At 37.3% G+C, this 16826-nt stretch overlaps 1 protein-coding gene across 2 annotated transcripts in view; it reads right to left on the reverse strand.

Annotated features, from left to right (window-relative positions):
* Positions 1–16826, reverse strand: part of CNTNAP4 (contactin associated protein family member 4) — a 281444-nt gene that overhangs the window by 93445 nt on the left and 171173 nt on the right. The window contains exons 5-8 of one of the 2 annotated variants that reach the window (XM_031658079.1): positions 13734–13937; positions 12997–13181; positions 12092–12235; positions 9187–9448 (exon numbers count right to left, since the gene is read on the reverse strand). In XM_031658079.1, the coding sequence (XP_031513939.1) occupies positions 9187–9448; positions 12092–12235; positions 12997–13181; positions 13734–13937 (795 nt within the window). Of the gene's footprint in view, positions 1–9186; positions 9449–12091; positions 12236–12996; positions 13182–13733; positions 13938–16826 lie in introns of those variants that run through there. The other variant, XM_031658080.1, reaches the window with a different exon arrangement.

A 16826-nucleotide genomic window follows, 5' to 3' on the forward strand; every position in this document is an offset into this window, starting at 1 on the left:
TTGAGCTTCCATCTATGTAATTTCCTTCTTAGGGAGGAAGGATTTAGGAATTCCCAAAATTCAAACATACACCCAATAAAATGGTTTACCTGCTACTTTATACTTTTTTGATAACCACCTTTTTATAGTAGGATAATAGAATATTTAGCAAACTATACCATCAATCATTACAACAATATTGGAATAAACAATTAATAAATAGTGAAAGTCTACAGGTATAACGTAAAGTTAAAAATAACGCACTGTGAAAACGCCATGTATATGCAATTGATCCTCGTAATTTATAGGTTTTATATTTGAGAATTTGCTTCCTTACTAGAACTTACTTATAACTCTCAAATCAATATCTGAAGGGGCATTCTCAGTCATTTGAGGACATGTATAGAGCAGTAAAGATCTTGAGCAGCCCTGTCCACATTTCCTGCTGAGGTCAAACAGGGCAATGCTCTCCCTTATTGCTTTGGCTCTCATACTGTAAATCACATTTTCTTTACATTTTTGTAAGTTTGTTCGTGATTTCACTGTTTAAAGTGGCCCCCAAACATCATGGTGAACTGTCGACTACCATTCCTAAGAACAAGAAGGCTGTGATGTGTCTCTTGGAGAAAATACATGTGTTAGATAAGTTTCATTCACGCATGAGTTATGGTGCTGTTGGCCATAAGTCCAATGTTAATGAGCCAACAACATTAAACTAAAGAAGACATCCTTAAACAGAAACACACATAAAACAAGATTATGTACTGACTGGTTGAGAAAATGTGACAGAGGCTCCCAGGAACCTAAGCCTGTTATTTCCCCCAGGAGCAAAGGTTCAGTATTCTCTAATTCAGTGTCCACAGATTTTTGAGAACTTAACTATAATAAACAATGAGAATAAACTCTCTCTATATTTATATACAATTCTAACTATATTCCTTTTTTTATTTGTTTGTTTTTTGAGACAGAGTCTCACTCTGTCACTCAGGCTGGAGTGCAGTAGCGCGATCTCGGCTCACCGCAAGCTCCGCCTCCTGGGTTCATGCCATTCTCCTGACTCAGCCCCCCTGCCCGCCACCACAGTCGGTTAATTTTTTTTGCATTTTTAGTAGAGACGGGTTTTCACCATGTTAGCCAGGATGGTCTCGATCTCGAGGTGATCCGCCCACCTCGGCTTCCCAAAGTGCTGGGATTACAGGATGAGCCACCGTGTCCGGCTCTAACTATATTCTTATGTAAGTATGGGAAGGGACTGAACAGAAATGTTCTTACATAGAAACAGTAGTTTTTGGCCAGGTGCTGGTGGCTTATGCCTGTAATCTCAGCACTTTGGGAGGCTGAGGCAGGCGGATCACCTGAGGTCGGGAGTTAGAGACCAGCATGACCAATATGGAGAAACTCTGTCTCTACCAAAAATACAAAAAAATTAGGTGGGCATAGTGGAACATGCCTGTGATCCCAGCTACTGGGGAGGCTGAGGCAGGAGAATTGCTGGAACCCAGCAGGCAGAGGTTGCAGTGAGCTGAGATTGCACCATTGCACTCCAGCCTGGGCAAAAAAAAGAAAGAAAGAAACAGGTTTTTTTATGAAGGAGAAATGTGATTGTTTCTATTTACTTACATACTTTACTGTATTTTCCAAGTTCATATATATGTATATATGTATAAAGTCAAAAGTTGCTAAAATCAAAAATCGAGATATTCTTATCACCTCTAAAACGCAATCTCTAGTTCCTCCTAAGGAAGCCCCAGTATCATGAATCCATCAGAATGCATAGACTTTTCCTCTTACAGGCAATCGATTCTACAAGGAGCTCTGTAGTTAAATATTGAGCAGAGATGTGAAATCTAAGCGTCTTTGTCATGAATTTACCAGTCAGGTTTACATCCATTTGAAGAGTCAACTCTGTGTGATTCTGCAGATCAAATTAGTAAACAAAAAATATAAGCAATCTATCAAACCCAAACAGCCTGTTTTCTGATATTGCATGTGATTTCTTTACTGATTCTATGTAAACCTCTTTTCTGATATATGTGATTTATTTCCCCGAGCAATTTCTGCCACATGCATTTGGATCAAAAATGCATCATAGCTGCCTTAGGTGATTACATGTCTTTGCCCTGGACGTATTTAGTCTAACACAAATTTTAGCCAGGGCACAGAAGCTCACTTGTACATCACATCCATGAAGCAAAAAAGATTATCGAAGACCCAACTCTGGTTTGGTTTGTGTAAGATAATAGGAGAGACCTGAAAACTGGAATTAGGAAGAATGTAGGTTAGATACTTTTAGACACATTTTCTAAGAGTGGACTCTGAAATAGACAGCTGAATAGAGTTATGTAATCCTTGATGGTATAGGACTGGATTAAAATAAATTAGATGTCCTAGATTTGTCATCCAGTGCTTCCTTTAAGATAGATTTCACTCATTTAGAGAGAACTTTCTTATATACTCTCTGTGTCACATGTACAGACCCTTCCCAGTCTACCACCTGCCCCTGGCATTTCTCCTACATCTCATTTCCAAAGCCCTTTGTGCAAGACGCTACTTCTCTTATTTCATTTCAGACTTTCCATTGGTGTCCAACAGTTCTTCTCAAACTATCTGTGGGGAAGAACATTTTATTTTCTGATCTATGGCAAATTGAAACTTTTATAAAATATGGTGAAAATAAATTACTAAAAAAATAGATTTTGGCAAGGCTGCAGAAAAAAAGTGGGAATGCTTGTACATTGTTGGTGGAACTGTAGATGAGTTCAGCTTCTGTGGAAAGCGGTTTGGAGATTTCTCAAAGAACTAAAAATAGAATTACTATTTGACCCAGCAATCCCATTACTGGATCTATACCCTCAGGAAAATAAATCATTCTACCAAAAATAGGGCTCCCCAATCCCCAGGGTAATGGACCGATACTGGGTCTGTGGCCTGTTAGGAACCGGATCACACAGCAGAAGGTGAGTGGCTGGCAGGCAAGTGAAGCTTCATCTGTATTTACAGCTGCTCCTATCACTTGCATTACCGCCTAGGCTCTGCCTCCTATCAGATCAGTGGCAGCATTAGATTCTCCTGGGAGTTCGAACCCTATTGTGAACTGCACATGCGAAGGATCTAGGTTGCACACTCTTTATGAGAATCTAATGCTTCATGGTCACTGTCTCGCATCACCCCCAGATGGGTCCACCTAGCTGCAGGAAAACAAGCTCAGGGCTCCCAGTGATTCCACATTATGATGAGTTGTATAATTATTTCACTATATATTACAATAATAACAGAAATAAAGTACACAATAAATTTAATGTGCTGGAATCATCCTGAAACCATCCCCCTACATTACAGTCCATAGAAAAATTGTCTTTCATGAAAACAGTCCCTGGTGCCAAAAAGCTTGAGGACTGCTGACCAAAAAAATGCCTGCACTTACATATTTACTGCAGTTATTATTTACAATAGCAAAGACATGGAATCAGCCTAAGTGCCCATCAATGACGGATTGGATTGGATAAAGACAATGTGGCATATAGACATCACAGAATATTATGTGGCAATAAAAAAGAATGAAATAACATTGTTTGCAGCAACATAGATGCAGCTGAAGATTATTATCCTAAGTGAATTAACGCAAAAACAGAAAACCAAATACAGAATGTTCTCACTTATAAGTAGGAGCTAATCCGTGGGTACACACGGTCATACAGATGGGAACGACAGGCACTGGGGACTTCAGAAGGGGAGAGGGCATGGGGTAAGAATTTAAAAACTACCTATCAGGTACCATGTTCACTATTTGGGTAATGGATTCAATTGAAGCCCAAATCTCAGCACCATGCAATATGCCCATGTAACAACCTGCACTTGTACCCCCAAATCAAAAATTTAAAAACATAAAATAAAATAATAACAAATAAATAAATAAATAAAAGGTAAAATACAAGCCCACTAACCATGTGCTTAGATATTGCAGTGATCTCTTTTTGCCAGTTTCTAGGAGTTTAATCTCAATTTTTACATTCATCTCATCGTAGATCAGTTAAAAGTATTTCACTGAGCCAGTGCTGGTCCAGGGACCACACTTTGAGTAGCAGGGCTCTGGGCAGTAATTGGTTAGGCATGCAACAGGATTAACCAAAAGGCTTGGGGAGGGCTATTGTCCATATAGAAGCAAAAAATAGATTAAGAACAAAACACTGCCAGAGCAACCCACTGTGTAATTTGGCACATATTCAAACACATTCATCTAACAAGCTAGCAGGTTACAGGTTGTGAACAGACTGAAGTTGTGCCGTGTTTGTGGGGGGAACCTTCAGACAGCTTTTCTCAAGCGTCCTTTGTAACAAACATTATTTACCTATGATGAGGAGACTTAATACCTGTCAGTTGGAATATATTACTCCAATCACAAAAGGTCCCATTAACTCATTTCAACTAACTCTACCTAATTTAAAATTAGATTCTAATTGTTTTGTAAGGATACAACTTTCCATTACTGGCTCTGATAATAGGATGGCCCCTTTCAAGGGCCACACCACTGTGAAACAGGAAAGAGAAAGAGAAATCATAGAATTTGGATTTGTTTTCTTGTTTCTGACATTGTGTAACTGAATGAAAATTCTGTGCACCGGTCCCACTACTCAGAACTTTTAAGTCTGGGAAGGAACACATTGTCAAAATAATAAAATAATAATTTTACTGAGGGATTACTTACAACAAATACTGGGAGCTTTCTATGCATAGTATCATTTAATCTTCACTACAACTATTATTATTTTCATCTTAAATAAGGAGAAAATGAGACTCAGAGAGGAAAAGAAACTATGGAGGTCATATCCAGTTGCTGGATGGCTGAAGGAAAACAGAAAACCAAGACTGACTCCAAAATCTACACTCTGCCCTGTCTGCAAGACAGGTGTGTCCCTTATTTTATTTTATTTTTTATTTTTTGCTCATGTTAAACAATTGACTCTAAGAAAAATAGGCCCCAACAGCTAGGACATGGCCTGGTACCATCAGTGAGACCTTGGTGTTGTAAGAATCTGGCTAGCATTGAGGGCTAGGCTTTGGTGTTCTTCTGCTGAACGTCAACAATAACACAGAACACCAACATCAGACAAGGTCATTCTATGACTATAATGAAATGAAGGCGGGGAAAAGTCATGACTACTTTACAATCTTGTCTAAACACAGACAGAAGCAAGGCTACTGCACAAACCACAAAACACAAACTTCTCTCTCTCCCAATACTTATGAATGACCAATTGTTTTGTTTTGTATTTACCAATTACAACTTAAGACTTACTTCATTCCTTCATCCTTCTAGATAAGGTTTACAAAGATATCTAATCGTAGAATTACCCTCACTTCCTGACAGCATTTCGTCTACAGCAATTTTTCACTTCCTTGAAACCTCCCTCAAATCAGCTAACACAACCCCAAATCCTATGTCTTCCTAACACCTTTGTCTTCACACAACCCTTGGTTTCCAGGGTGTGTTCTCTCTGTTGCAATAAGCAATAAATTCAACTTGTTTAACTCCAGATATGTTCATTGCAGTCTTTGGATGGAAAACACTGACAATGCCAATTGGAATAATGGAAGGATGGAATAGTAAATGAAAGTGTTTGCAATTGCAGGTTGGAGAGGATAAGATTATGGACTAGAACGTTCTCTCTCTCTTTCTCTTTCTGTTGCTCTCTTTGTTCTGTCTTTCAACCTAAATCACATAAACACACAAAACACAGCAGGAGAGGGAAGATTTACATCTACTCCCTCTCTATAGATCGTCTTCTAGTTCCAGTTCTAAATTGCATCAGAAACATGAGAGCTTAGTTGTCATCACCCTCTCATAAGACTACAACACACATCTATAGTGCATGATGTATAACAAAAAAATCATCCTGCCATATAGGGTAGGAGTTCTGCAAAGGTGCAAAAGGCAATTATACCTAGGCCATTCCTTAGGGAAACACCAAAGGGTGTTGCCTCTTTCCAGCTGTATTTCAGCACTCTAAAGTGCCAGACATTCTTATACCCACTAACTGTAGTCACTAACCAGAATTAAGGATCCAGATCACTAGATAGCCCTTGTCAAGATGAAAATATGGAGGTGGTTGGTACCCATCACTTTGGTGGAGAGCAAGAGTTTAAGGGGAGACAGGTGTATAGCCCAAAAGTTAGGAATATTTCAACAGTGAAAGGGAGGAAGGGGGATTGACAAAAATGGCTCTCCTGGGTGCAGCAAATCAAAGGGTCTGCTCCACTCTCAGGGGCACAAGAATCAAGAATGCTTAGTAATAGAAAAATGCAGAAACATCTCAAACACTGCAAGCCTGCCTCTGCCAGGCCCTGCCCATGGGGACAAGAGGAATGGTTATAAGCCTGATTTTCACTGTTAGACAAAAACAGCAGCAGAAATGCTAAGATCATACCAGAAATCTCAAATTTGATATTAAAAACTTTGTTTTACATAGGAACATAAAACTGTACTGTTCATTGATTTTTGCTTTGACATCTATACAGGTGGCAATGACTAAAAATATTTTGTGTCATAAGGGATTTTATAGTGCTGCTAATATGTTTTATGATTTATGCTAATATAATGTGAATATTTCGAAAATGATTTAAGCTGACATAATATTTTTGAATAATTCCCAATGACAATTTGCAAAACTGTACATATTAAAAATTTAGTCTGATAACTCAAACATTTGCACAATTCAGTTCTTTCTCAATACAATTTCATCTTAATTTCATTATAAAATATATTAAAATGTTGAGTTTTTCGTAAAATGTATCTCCAGAAGCTAAGAAAAATTAATCAATCCTTATATAATGCAAAGATTTAGTACAACGTGATAGCAATCCATCAGTAAAGATGTGGTTCTCTTGAAAGTCATTATAATACATCCTGACAACTGGTTTAATTATCAAGCATTGCATACGTGAAACATAAGTGGAAAGTCTTCCCCTTGGGAGAACAAACTGACCACCCACACAGCTACCATTTAAGTGATCTATTTTCCAACGCAGAATGTACTTGCTTCAGGGGAACTAGCAAAAAATAATATCGTGAAAGAAACGGAAAAAAAAAGGGTAGAGAGAGTTTTTAAGTAAAATCTTACTTGTGTTATCTTCAGTGTACTGACATTCAGATTTAGTCTAGTATCCTTATGATTAGTATGAAAATAATCATACAAAGTCAGATGATGTCATAACAGATGATATTTTTTTTTTTTTTTTTTGAGACGGAGTCTCGCGCTGTGGCCCAGGCTGGAGTGCAGTGGCGCGATCTCGGCTCACTGCAAGCTCCGCCTCCCGGGTTCACGCCATTCTCCTGCCTCAGCCTCCTGAGTAGCTGGGACTACAGGCGCCCACCACCGCGCCCGGCTAATTTTTTGTATTTTTAGTAGAGACGGGGTTTCACTGTGGTCTCGATCTCCTGACCTTGTGATCCGCCCGCCTCGGCCTCCCAAAGTGCTGGGATTACAGGCGTGAGCCACCGCGCCCGGCTATAACAGATGATATTGTATATGAATTTAAACATTCATTTAGAAATGTTTAAATCCCATGGGGTATTCTATACGACTTATACCTAGTAATATATTAACTATACACGCTTGTAAAGTGGTTAGAAATGGGCTGGCTTCAGCCTGATCAACATGGAGAAACCCCGTCTCTATTAAAAAATACCAAATTAGCTGGGCGTGGTGGTACATGCCTATAATTCCAGCTATATGGGAGGCTGAGGCAGGAGAATCGCTTGAACCCGGGAGGTGGAGGTTGTGGTGAGCTGAGATTGCGCCACTGCACTCCAGCCTGGGCAATAAGAGCGAAACTCCATCTCAGAAAAAAGAAGATAAAGGAAGAAAAAAGAAATAGGCTGGCTTCATGGAGCTCACCACAGTAATGTTGCACTGAAGTGGTTTCTTTAAGATGCTGAAAATTAGAGTATGAATATAACCACTTCAGAAGATGTCAAATACATCACAATAAATGACACATTAATGGCAAGCTTACATTTTTAGACTTTCATTTTCAGGGCCTATTAATTATTAATACGAGACTGATTAATTTATTTCTTTTTGTCTAGCCAGCAAATCTACCACATTTTGAACATTAAATAAAAAGTCACAGCGTAGTATCGCTTTGAAAATTATAACTAATATTGAATTCTCAGTTCCATATTTAAACTACAATAGTAGTACAGCAACAAAAAGACATATAAAGAATAGGCATTTGTATATCCATTTGTACACTTATTTTCTCATATTTAATTTCCAACTGTATTTTAACTTTTCCTTTTTATCTCCTCTTTAAGTCACATTCTACTATTTTTTGGTCATAGTTAATATAGAGGAGTAGTACAATGGAATCTTTAAGTTGTTTTTAAAGATCACTTATTAAATTAATGTAGTAATTTACCCCAAGGTAACCTCTAGTTGCTTGGCTTGGATGCTATTGTACATACGTAAAAATGTGATGCAGAGCTTTTGTCAACAACTATATAATTTTAATGAAGAGAAAAAAATATTCCTCACTCAAAGCACTGACGTAAATTAGACATTCATTTTCCAGACACTCATATAGTCACCTTAATCTTATTACTTCTAATCATTAAAACGATACCGTATTGCCTACAAGTAGAAGAATTACATTTAGTGCCCAAATGAAGACTCTTTCATAACTCTTTGCATCCCCCCAAAATGTATTCAACTCTTTACATAAGACATCAGCAAATAAAGTTACCATTCACACTGTACACTCATATACAGATGTAGATATAGATCCCAGAAAGACCTCTCCGTTTTTCTCACAGACCAGATAAGACTAATAGGTGTGTTAGGAAGAGTCTAGTTTTCCACTGAGGGACACTTAGTTAACTTGTTGGCCTATTTCGAGGTCTTCAAGTTTTCCCCAAAACATGTCACCTTAGGATATGTTCTTTGCCTGGAGTAGGAGACAGGATCATGTAAGGAAACTTCAGTTCCCCCAAAACTATCATTTTGGTTAATAAGAACTGCTAGTATTGGAACCATATTTAAAAGAAAATTCGAACCAAGTTCCTCTAAGGAAGAGCACTTATAATCTTCTTAACCCGAGTATTCATTTATTAAGCAAATATGAAATTTTTGGTTACGCATAAAATTTGGCCACAGAGATAATGAAATCTTTCAAATCCATATGCTTTGCCCTGGGGAATACATTTATTACCTGCTGTGATGTCACTGGGTAATTTTCCTGGCTGGTAGAGATTCAGCTTCAGTTTTCCATCACTCAGAAAGAGGAGGATACTCCCTGAAACCAGCTGAAGTTCGCTGAATAGCAGAAGCCCTGCCTTATTCCAGGTTCGAAATTGAAAAGTGGCAGAAACCTCTTCCTCTCCAGAGAAGTCTGGCAGCGCTAAATAACTCCGGGAGCTCAGAAAAGTCACGGGCATAGACTGTGGTTGTGAACAAGAAAATGACACATTTCCCTGAGAAGAAAGTCAAAGAGAAAGCTTTCAGAATGTTATTCACATCGCATTAGTAACAGAATTTGAAGGCTGCTTTTCCATCTCACATTTTCCACAATTTAAAACAACCGCCTGCTATCAACATGACAATTCAAATCACTGCCGTATTTCTTAAAGGTTCTTCAACCCTTTGCTCTGCTCTTCTCTCCATTTCTCAACTTTAATATAAATTTAAAAGTCAGTGAAGTCAAGCTTATTTAGAAGAACACACATTGGCATAAAACATTTGGTCGTGGTCAAACGAAAACATTTGGCACTATTATGAACCTGTGAAAAGTGAACTCACTTTTATTACAAACGAATACATTGTTCCAATGAATGAAATAACAAAAGCTGAACAGCAAACTACACTAACCAACATGCTACCCTATAATGTAAAGGCAATGATAAGACTATCAAATCTAGGAAAAAAAATTGGAAACATTTTTACCAGTTGCATCTTGGTCTTTTTTTTTCTTAGTGATACATAATAGTTGTACATATTTATGAGACATATGATATTTTGATGCACGCACATAATGTGTAATGAGCAAATCAGTATAATTGGGATGTCCATCATTTCAAACGTTTATCTTTTGTGTTGAGAACATTACAAAACTTATCTTGTAGCTATTTTGAAATATACTATAATTCCTTATAAACTATAGACGTCCTACTGTGCTATTGAAAACTAGAATTTTTTGCCCCTCTTCTTTCTAATCGTATTTTTGTACCCATTAAGTGGCAGCTTGATCTTATGCATCATTCGGATAGCTGCCTGATACCTTACCAGCAGCAAACCCTCTTGCCAATGAAGAGTGAATGGTCCTTGCAGTTTCTAGAAACTCGTTTTAAGGATAAAACACACACACACACACACACCCCTATCTAAAATATTTTTATTTTTATTTTAAATAATTTCCCTTTTATAAAAAAACAACTATTTTAAAATCTTGCTGGCTGTTACGGTCATATAAATACCACCAATGTACATAATTAGAAATAAAATGCTATGTAAACAATAAATACACTTATGATGTGCTTTGGGATTTGCCGACAAGTGAACTTAAACTTACGTACTTTGGATTTTAAGCAATGAAAGAAATTCATTCAGATCAATATGTGTCGGCTTTTTATTATCAAACTGGTTAAGCTAGAAACCATGTTTCCCAGAATCCCCTTACTTGTCTGCTTCTGAGTAAAACCCAAAAAAATAGAGCTTGGGTGATATTTGACAGTTAGAATTAAAACACCAGCAACACATTTTGTCGCAAAGGTTTTTTTTGTAATCATGTGCGATGAGGGGTGGTCATGAAGCGGCTGGTTTGTTCCAGCCTGTCCTTGCTCTCCTGCACTATGGCCCATCTCTTCTTCCTCACAGCTGGCCCTGCCGACGAACAGCAAGCTCAGGCCCATCCCCAGAAGCATGGCTGGGGACACACAGGGGTGGTGGCTACCCACAGGCAACAACTGCCAAAGTTCTCTTCAACCCTCCTAGGCTGAAAATGTCCGTAAGTTTCAACATGCCTCCACACACCATTGCTTTGGGCAGAATTAATGATTTCTCTGAACCCTGCACTTCCCCTGCCAGGCCATTCACTTTGTAGCTCCTCTGAAAACTGTGAAGGTCCAAGTCCTAATACAGATCCACTGTTCACAATACTTACGTTGGTGCTGCTTCCCTAACTGAAATCTAACCAAGAAAGTTATATTTAAATTCTCCCCGTTTCCATAGAATTAGAATATAATACAGTCTGACCAACATTGCCCTTTGGACAGATTGGCAGATGCAATATTGTAACATATCCTGTATTTGCTTGTGGTAGTAAGACCTCTTGGTGCAGATTTCCTACATGTGGTATTTCTTATATGCTGTTGTCTATTCGTCTCTTTTATTTATCATGAATGACTACGGCAAAATACAAGTTTTTCAAATGTCTCCCTAATATACATGAATGTTACCTGATTCCAGAAACTCTGTATGCTCCTCTGGTAAGTTTGTCAGGGAATATATTATTTAAAAATTCACAGAGCAGGATGGGCATAGTGGCTCATGCCTGTAATCCTAGCACTTTGGGAGGCTGAGGCGGGCAGATCACCTGAGCTCAGGAGTTCGAGACCAGCCTGGCCAACATGGAAAAACCCTGTCTCTACAAAATACACAAAAAATTAGCCAGGTGTGGTGGCAGTCACCTGTAGTCCCAGCTACTCGGGAGGCTGAGGTAGGAGAATCGCTTAAATCTGGGAGGCGAAGGCTGCAGTGAGCTGAGATCATGCCACCGCACCCCAGCCTGGGTGACAGAGTGAGACTTCGTCTCAAAAAAGAAAAAAAAAAAAAAAAGCAAAAGAAATTAGGCTCCTGTGAGTAATGACATCACAATAAAATTAAAATATCAACCATAAAAACACTGCTTTACTTCATATAAAAATAAAATAATTATGCCCCCAAAATTACAATTCCTTCAGATAGAATCAATCTTTTATATGCATATTAATCAAAGAAAAATATTTAAATAGGAGTAACCTCTAAAACATCATGTCAAATGGGAACCTAAAATGGAGCAATTTTACTGTGCAGTAAAAAGAAATATAGTTTTACTAATGTCTTCGTGTAAAGACTCTTACCATAGCAATGATCTGTGGTTTTTGCTGCTTGGCCAAATCAATGATATCCACTCCATTATAATAGAGATTTTCTAAACATCCATGAAAATTTCTATGTGGGAATGACACTGATTTTCCAGGTGCTGGAATCCCTCCAAAGCTGATCTTAGAAAGAAAAATGGCATCAATAATATTGTTTAGTGATTTTCTAACAAACTGCTTAATTATGATTAGCATGTATAGCCATAATCATCACACATAGATCAATTTTTCATAACCCTACACACACAAAAATTAAGATACAGATTTAAAGCAAATGTATGTGCATTTGGCTTTTATTTACACTGGAACTTTATTTTTACAAGTTGCTGATCACATCTCGCTTTGATATTTATTGGTTGATGAAAAATACATCTTTATATCATGGTAAAACTTGATCTGTTTAATACCATAACCAATCATAATATTTTATTTTAGATATGTTTCCGGCACATATTGATACTTGTGCATTCGAATCCATTGCTAATGAAATAATTAATTAGTTTGTTGCTACATTCTCCTCATAAATCTGTACTGCTCACAAATACCCTAGAACACAAAGAAGTCATAGCAAACATCCTATATTTGCTTGTGGTAATAAGATTCTTGGTGCAGAATATTTCCTACATATGATGTTCTGTGACTACATAGTTTAGGCAAAAAAGATCACCTCCCTCGACAACAATCAATTTACATACTGTGGGAAAGATGAACGTACAAGTACTATACACCGAAAGTTGCTACTGTGAGTTAGACTGTCTTGGGAAATGCTTCACCTGTTCTACGATTTACTGAAAAGGTGGGTTCTTTATAGTGTACTTGCCTTTGGGAGACTAAACCACATATACATAATAAAATCAGCATTAATTGAAACATAACCATCACACCTCATAATCAAGATTCATGAAATTGAATTCTCCCTGTGCGTGGAAATGATGCCTGTGTTCGTCCACTGTAAAGTTGACTTGTTTGCCCAAACGCTGGATGAGCACTGAATGCCAATGCTGATCATCTAGCAGGCTGCCCAGGGTGAGATTGACCAGGGTGGAAGTGGTAGGCAGTTTAGCTTCACCTTAGAAGAGGAGAAAAATAACAGCACCATTATTGCCAGTTTAAAGAGAAAAAAAAAAAGTTTCCCTTCTGTGGACCAGCATCTTTCATAATAATTGCAATCTTCTATGCATTCCATTTCAAACACTAGGATGGATTTCCCTGAAGTTTGAATATAATAATCTCTCAACCTTGTTGTAATTTCCTCTGCTGTTAATTCTTTTTGTCATTATTACCAATTGCATGCTCATTTTCTATGTAAATTTTATCTTTGCTACAACCTCATTGTTTTTACTACCTCAACATCTTTCAGTGACCCATCCCTTCCTTTATGATGTTAGAAAATAGCTATACAGTTCTATCAGCACTATGTAAAAAACACTGAATGAAGATGTTGTGCAATTTGCAAAATATGAACCATTTTTACATGAAAGCAATATTGGCAAATGTACAAGCCCTTGAATCGGAAAATAAGGCCCTTTGACTGTTAAAAGATAAGCTATAAAAGCATAAAGTTACTTAGGTGATATCTAAATAATCAGATTTTTGAGCACTTCACCAAATAGTTTTTTACCTGAATTAATAAGTAAAAAGAGTCTTCCTCTCCTTAATTGCAGTGTGATGTGATCTCCGTTTGGCCCTTCCCTGTGGAGTAGAATCCCATCACTCTGCATGGTTTTGAATTTCAAAGAAATAATATCTTTTATTGGGCTCAGGGATTTTTGATCAAATCTGTAGAGAAGGGAACTTTTTCCATCAAGATCAACCACTTCTGATCCTAGAAACAAAGATATCAGAAGGCATTCGAAGGATAAATATCTTTTCCATTAAAGCATTTTAAATATATTGAGAAAAAGCAGCATATGGACTCACACACATGCTACAGATGCTCCTCAACTAATGATGGACTTATATCCTGAAAAACCCATCTTAAGCTAAAAATATTGTAAGTCTAAAATGCATTTAATACACGTAGCCCACCAAACCTCATAGTTTAGCCTAGCTTACCTTAAACATTCTCAGAACACTTACATTAGCCTATTGTTGAACAAAATCATCTAACACAAAAACCATTTTATAATGGGGTTGAATACCTCACGCAATTTATTGAATACTACCCTGAAAGTGAAAGACGGCATGGCTGGATAGGTACTTGAGGTGTGGTTTCTACTGAATGCATATTGTCTCTGCACTACTGTAAAGTCAAAAACCCGTAAGCTGAATCTTTGTAAGTCAGGGACTGTCTTGGTAGTTCAGCTCCTGACCATCAACAGTAAGGGAAAATATGACCACCAAACATCTAATTCCCTATTGACACCTGGGGTTGATTTCATTTTCGTCTTTACTAACCTGTTTACAAAATTCATGATCTAGAAATACATTTTTAAATGTACTCCTAAATTTCTCAAATGTACTCCTAAATGTACTAAAAAAAAATAATAATTTTTTTGAGGCGGGGTCTTCGTCACCCAGGCTGGAATGCAGTGGTACTGGCACTGTCTCGGCTCACTGCAGCCTTGACCTCTGAGGCTCAAGCGACCCTCCCACCTCAACCTCCCGAACAGGTGGAAGCACAAGTGTGCACTACCACGCTCGGCTAATTTTGTTTATTTTTTATGGAGATGAAGTCCTCATTATGTTGCTCAGGCTGGTCTCGAACTCCTGGGTTCAGGCGATCTGCCTACCTCAGCCTCCCAAAGTGCTGCGATTGAAGGTGTGAGCCACAGTGCCTGGCCATTTTCTCATATTATTAAAGGCTATTTCTTCTTATTCCGTTAAACAGAGTTATAATTAATATACATTAAATCACTTTGCATATTTCACAATCAATGTTTTTCAATGGAGTTCTTGAAATTCTAAAGTTAATTTTTTTTTGGCTTCAGAAAAAGTGGTTTTGATATCTCAAAATTCTTTCATCCATACAATATGTTAATGAGGTTTACACACACATATACACACATAGCATAGACTCAGCAAATGCCACTTTGAGTACATATGAAACTGACCTTTGTGTTTTGTCTTATTTTACTACATTTGTGGCTAAGTGATAGTATTTAAGGGTAATACTATTTTCTGTCTTCTCAAGGACATTGTTGGAAAGACCCTGACTTAAGGATAAAGTCTGTTCTGTGGTATTTGTGTCATAACTGTGCCATTGACATGTTTTTTTTTCAACTTTCTGACCGTGTCTTATCTACTTATTGTCAAAATCACTCTTATTCAGTTCATCTGAAAAAAGATGTCATGTTATACCAGTAACATAACAATACATCTGTCAAAATCAGTTGCACCTGAACAAGAGACATAAAAAAGAACTCATAACACTTGGAAATCCTGACAGTACTGCCTACAATTCATAAGTCAAAGTTTTCTTAAGGCAATTACCCTTGAGAGCACACTTATGTAATAAATGAAGAGGCTCAAAAAATATAATAAAATACGAAGCTATTTTTCAACTGGTAAGCTGGCTTCTTCCAGTCAACAAAATGACATTCCAGTTTACTCATCGTTTCATTTGACGAAATTATTGTAGCTCCTTTAAGCCCAAATATGCATTTGATTCAGATTATTCATCATATTTTATGTGAAACGTCTATACACACCACCTTGCAAATTTTTTTCAACTATTTTACGCAGCCATCTTTTGAAGACTCAGAGGTTTTATTTTTTCACATTTTGCTAACGTGCTTATAAAGAATTCATTCACCAAGTGCACATGAATAAAGATTGCATTCTGTAGAAAGAATAATGTTAGCCTAACAATCCTTCCTTGTTACATAGCTGAATGAATGTGCATGGTAAAAATATAACTGTGTCATATACAAATAATGCATCCTATGATTATTAGATTACAATAAATTAAGAAAAATTCCAATAAGACAGACTTTAAATGCTGACATATTTGGAGCAATGCAGTTATCTCTGTGTTAATGTATCACTTAAAGGCAACTATGACAGTAACGATTTCATTTTAGATAAAGACTATTTTTGAAATTAGCTACCAAGAGAATTTTTCCCACTAAAGGTTTAGCTTGTGTTACTGTAGCCTACTAGTACATTTTTTCTCTTTCGCTACTGTTATTATTATATTATAATGATGATATTTATCTTCTGTGGCACCTAAAGCTTTTGCGCCTGGAATATTTCAATCAGCAAAATGGCATAGAGGAAAACATATAAAACCATTGATGCCTAAAGCAATGGCATACTCTTAAACCAAAGCCACTTGTCATTTTCTGTCATTCTTACTGTCTACTTGCTTCACAGGTACACAACGACGCAATTCTATGAATTCATTCAATAAAACTTTATTTGACCCATCACATTTGAGTCAGTGTGCCAGATTCTGGGATTAAAAAAAAAAAAAAAATCAACACAAATATGGCCCCTGTCCTCATGGTGCTTCCATTTAGTGAAGACAGACAATATTTATCAAGTAAACAACAAGGTTCATAAAAGCATTACAGGTTGTAACAGGCATTCTGATCAAGAGTAACAGAAGGCTGGAGTCACTTAAGGTAGTTGATAAACGGCTCTCTCAGTTCTCAGGTCTAGAAACACGAGGCAAAGGGAGATCTTAATCAGTAATCTTGCCACTCTCTACAGTCTTCAAGTCCTACAACTTGTCCCCATAAACTAGGATTACTCTTGGTACATTTAATTTCAA

Source organism: Papio anubis, chromosome 18, assembly GCF_008728515.1.
Source record: "Papio anubis isolate 15944 chromosome 18, Panubis1.0, whole genome shotgun sequence".
In the NCBI taxonomy this organism is placed as follows: Eukaryota; Metazoa; Chordata; class Mammalia; order Primates; family Cercopithecidae; genus Papio; species Papio anubis.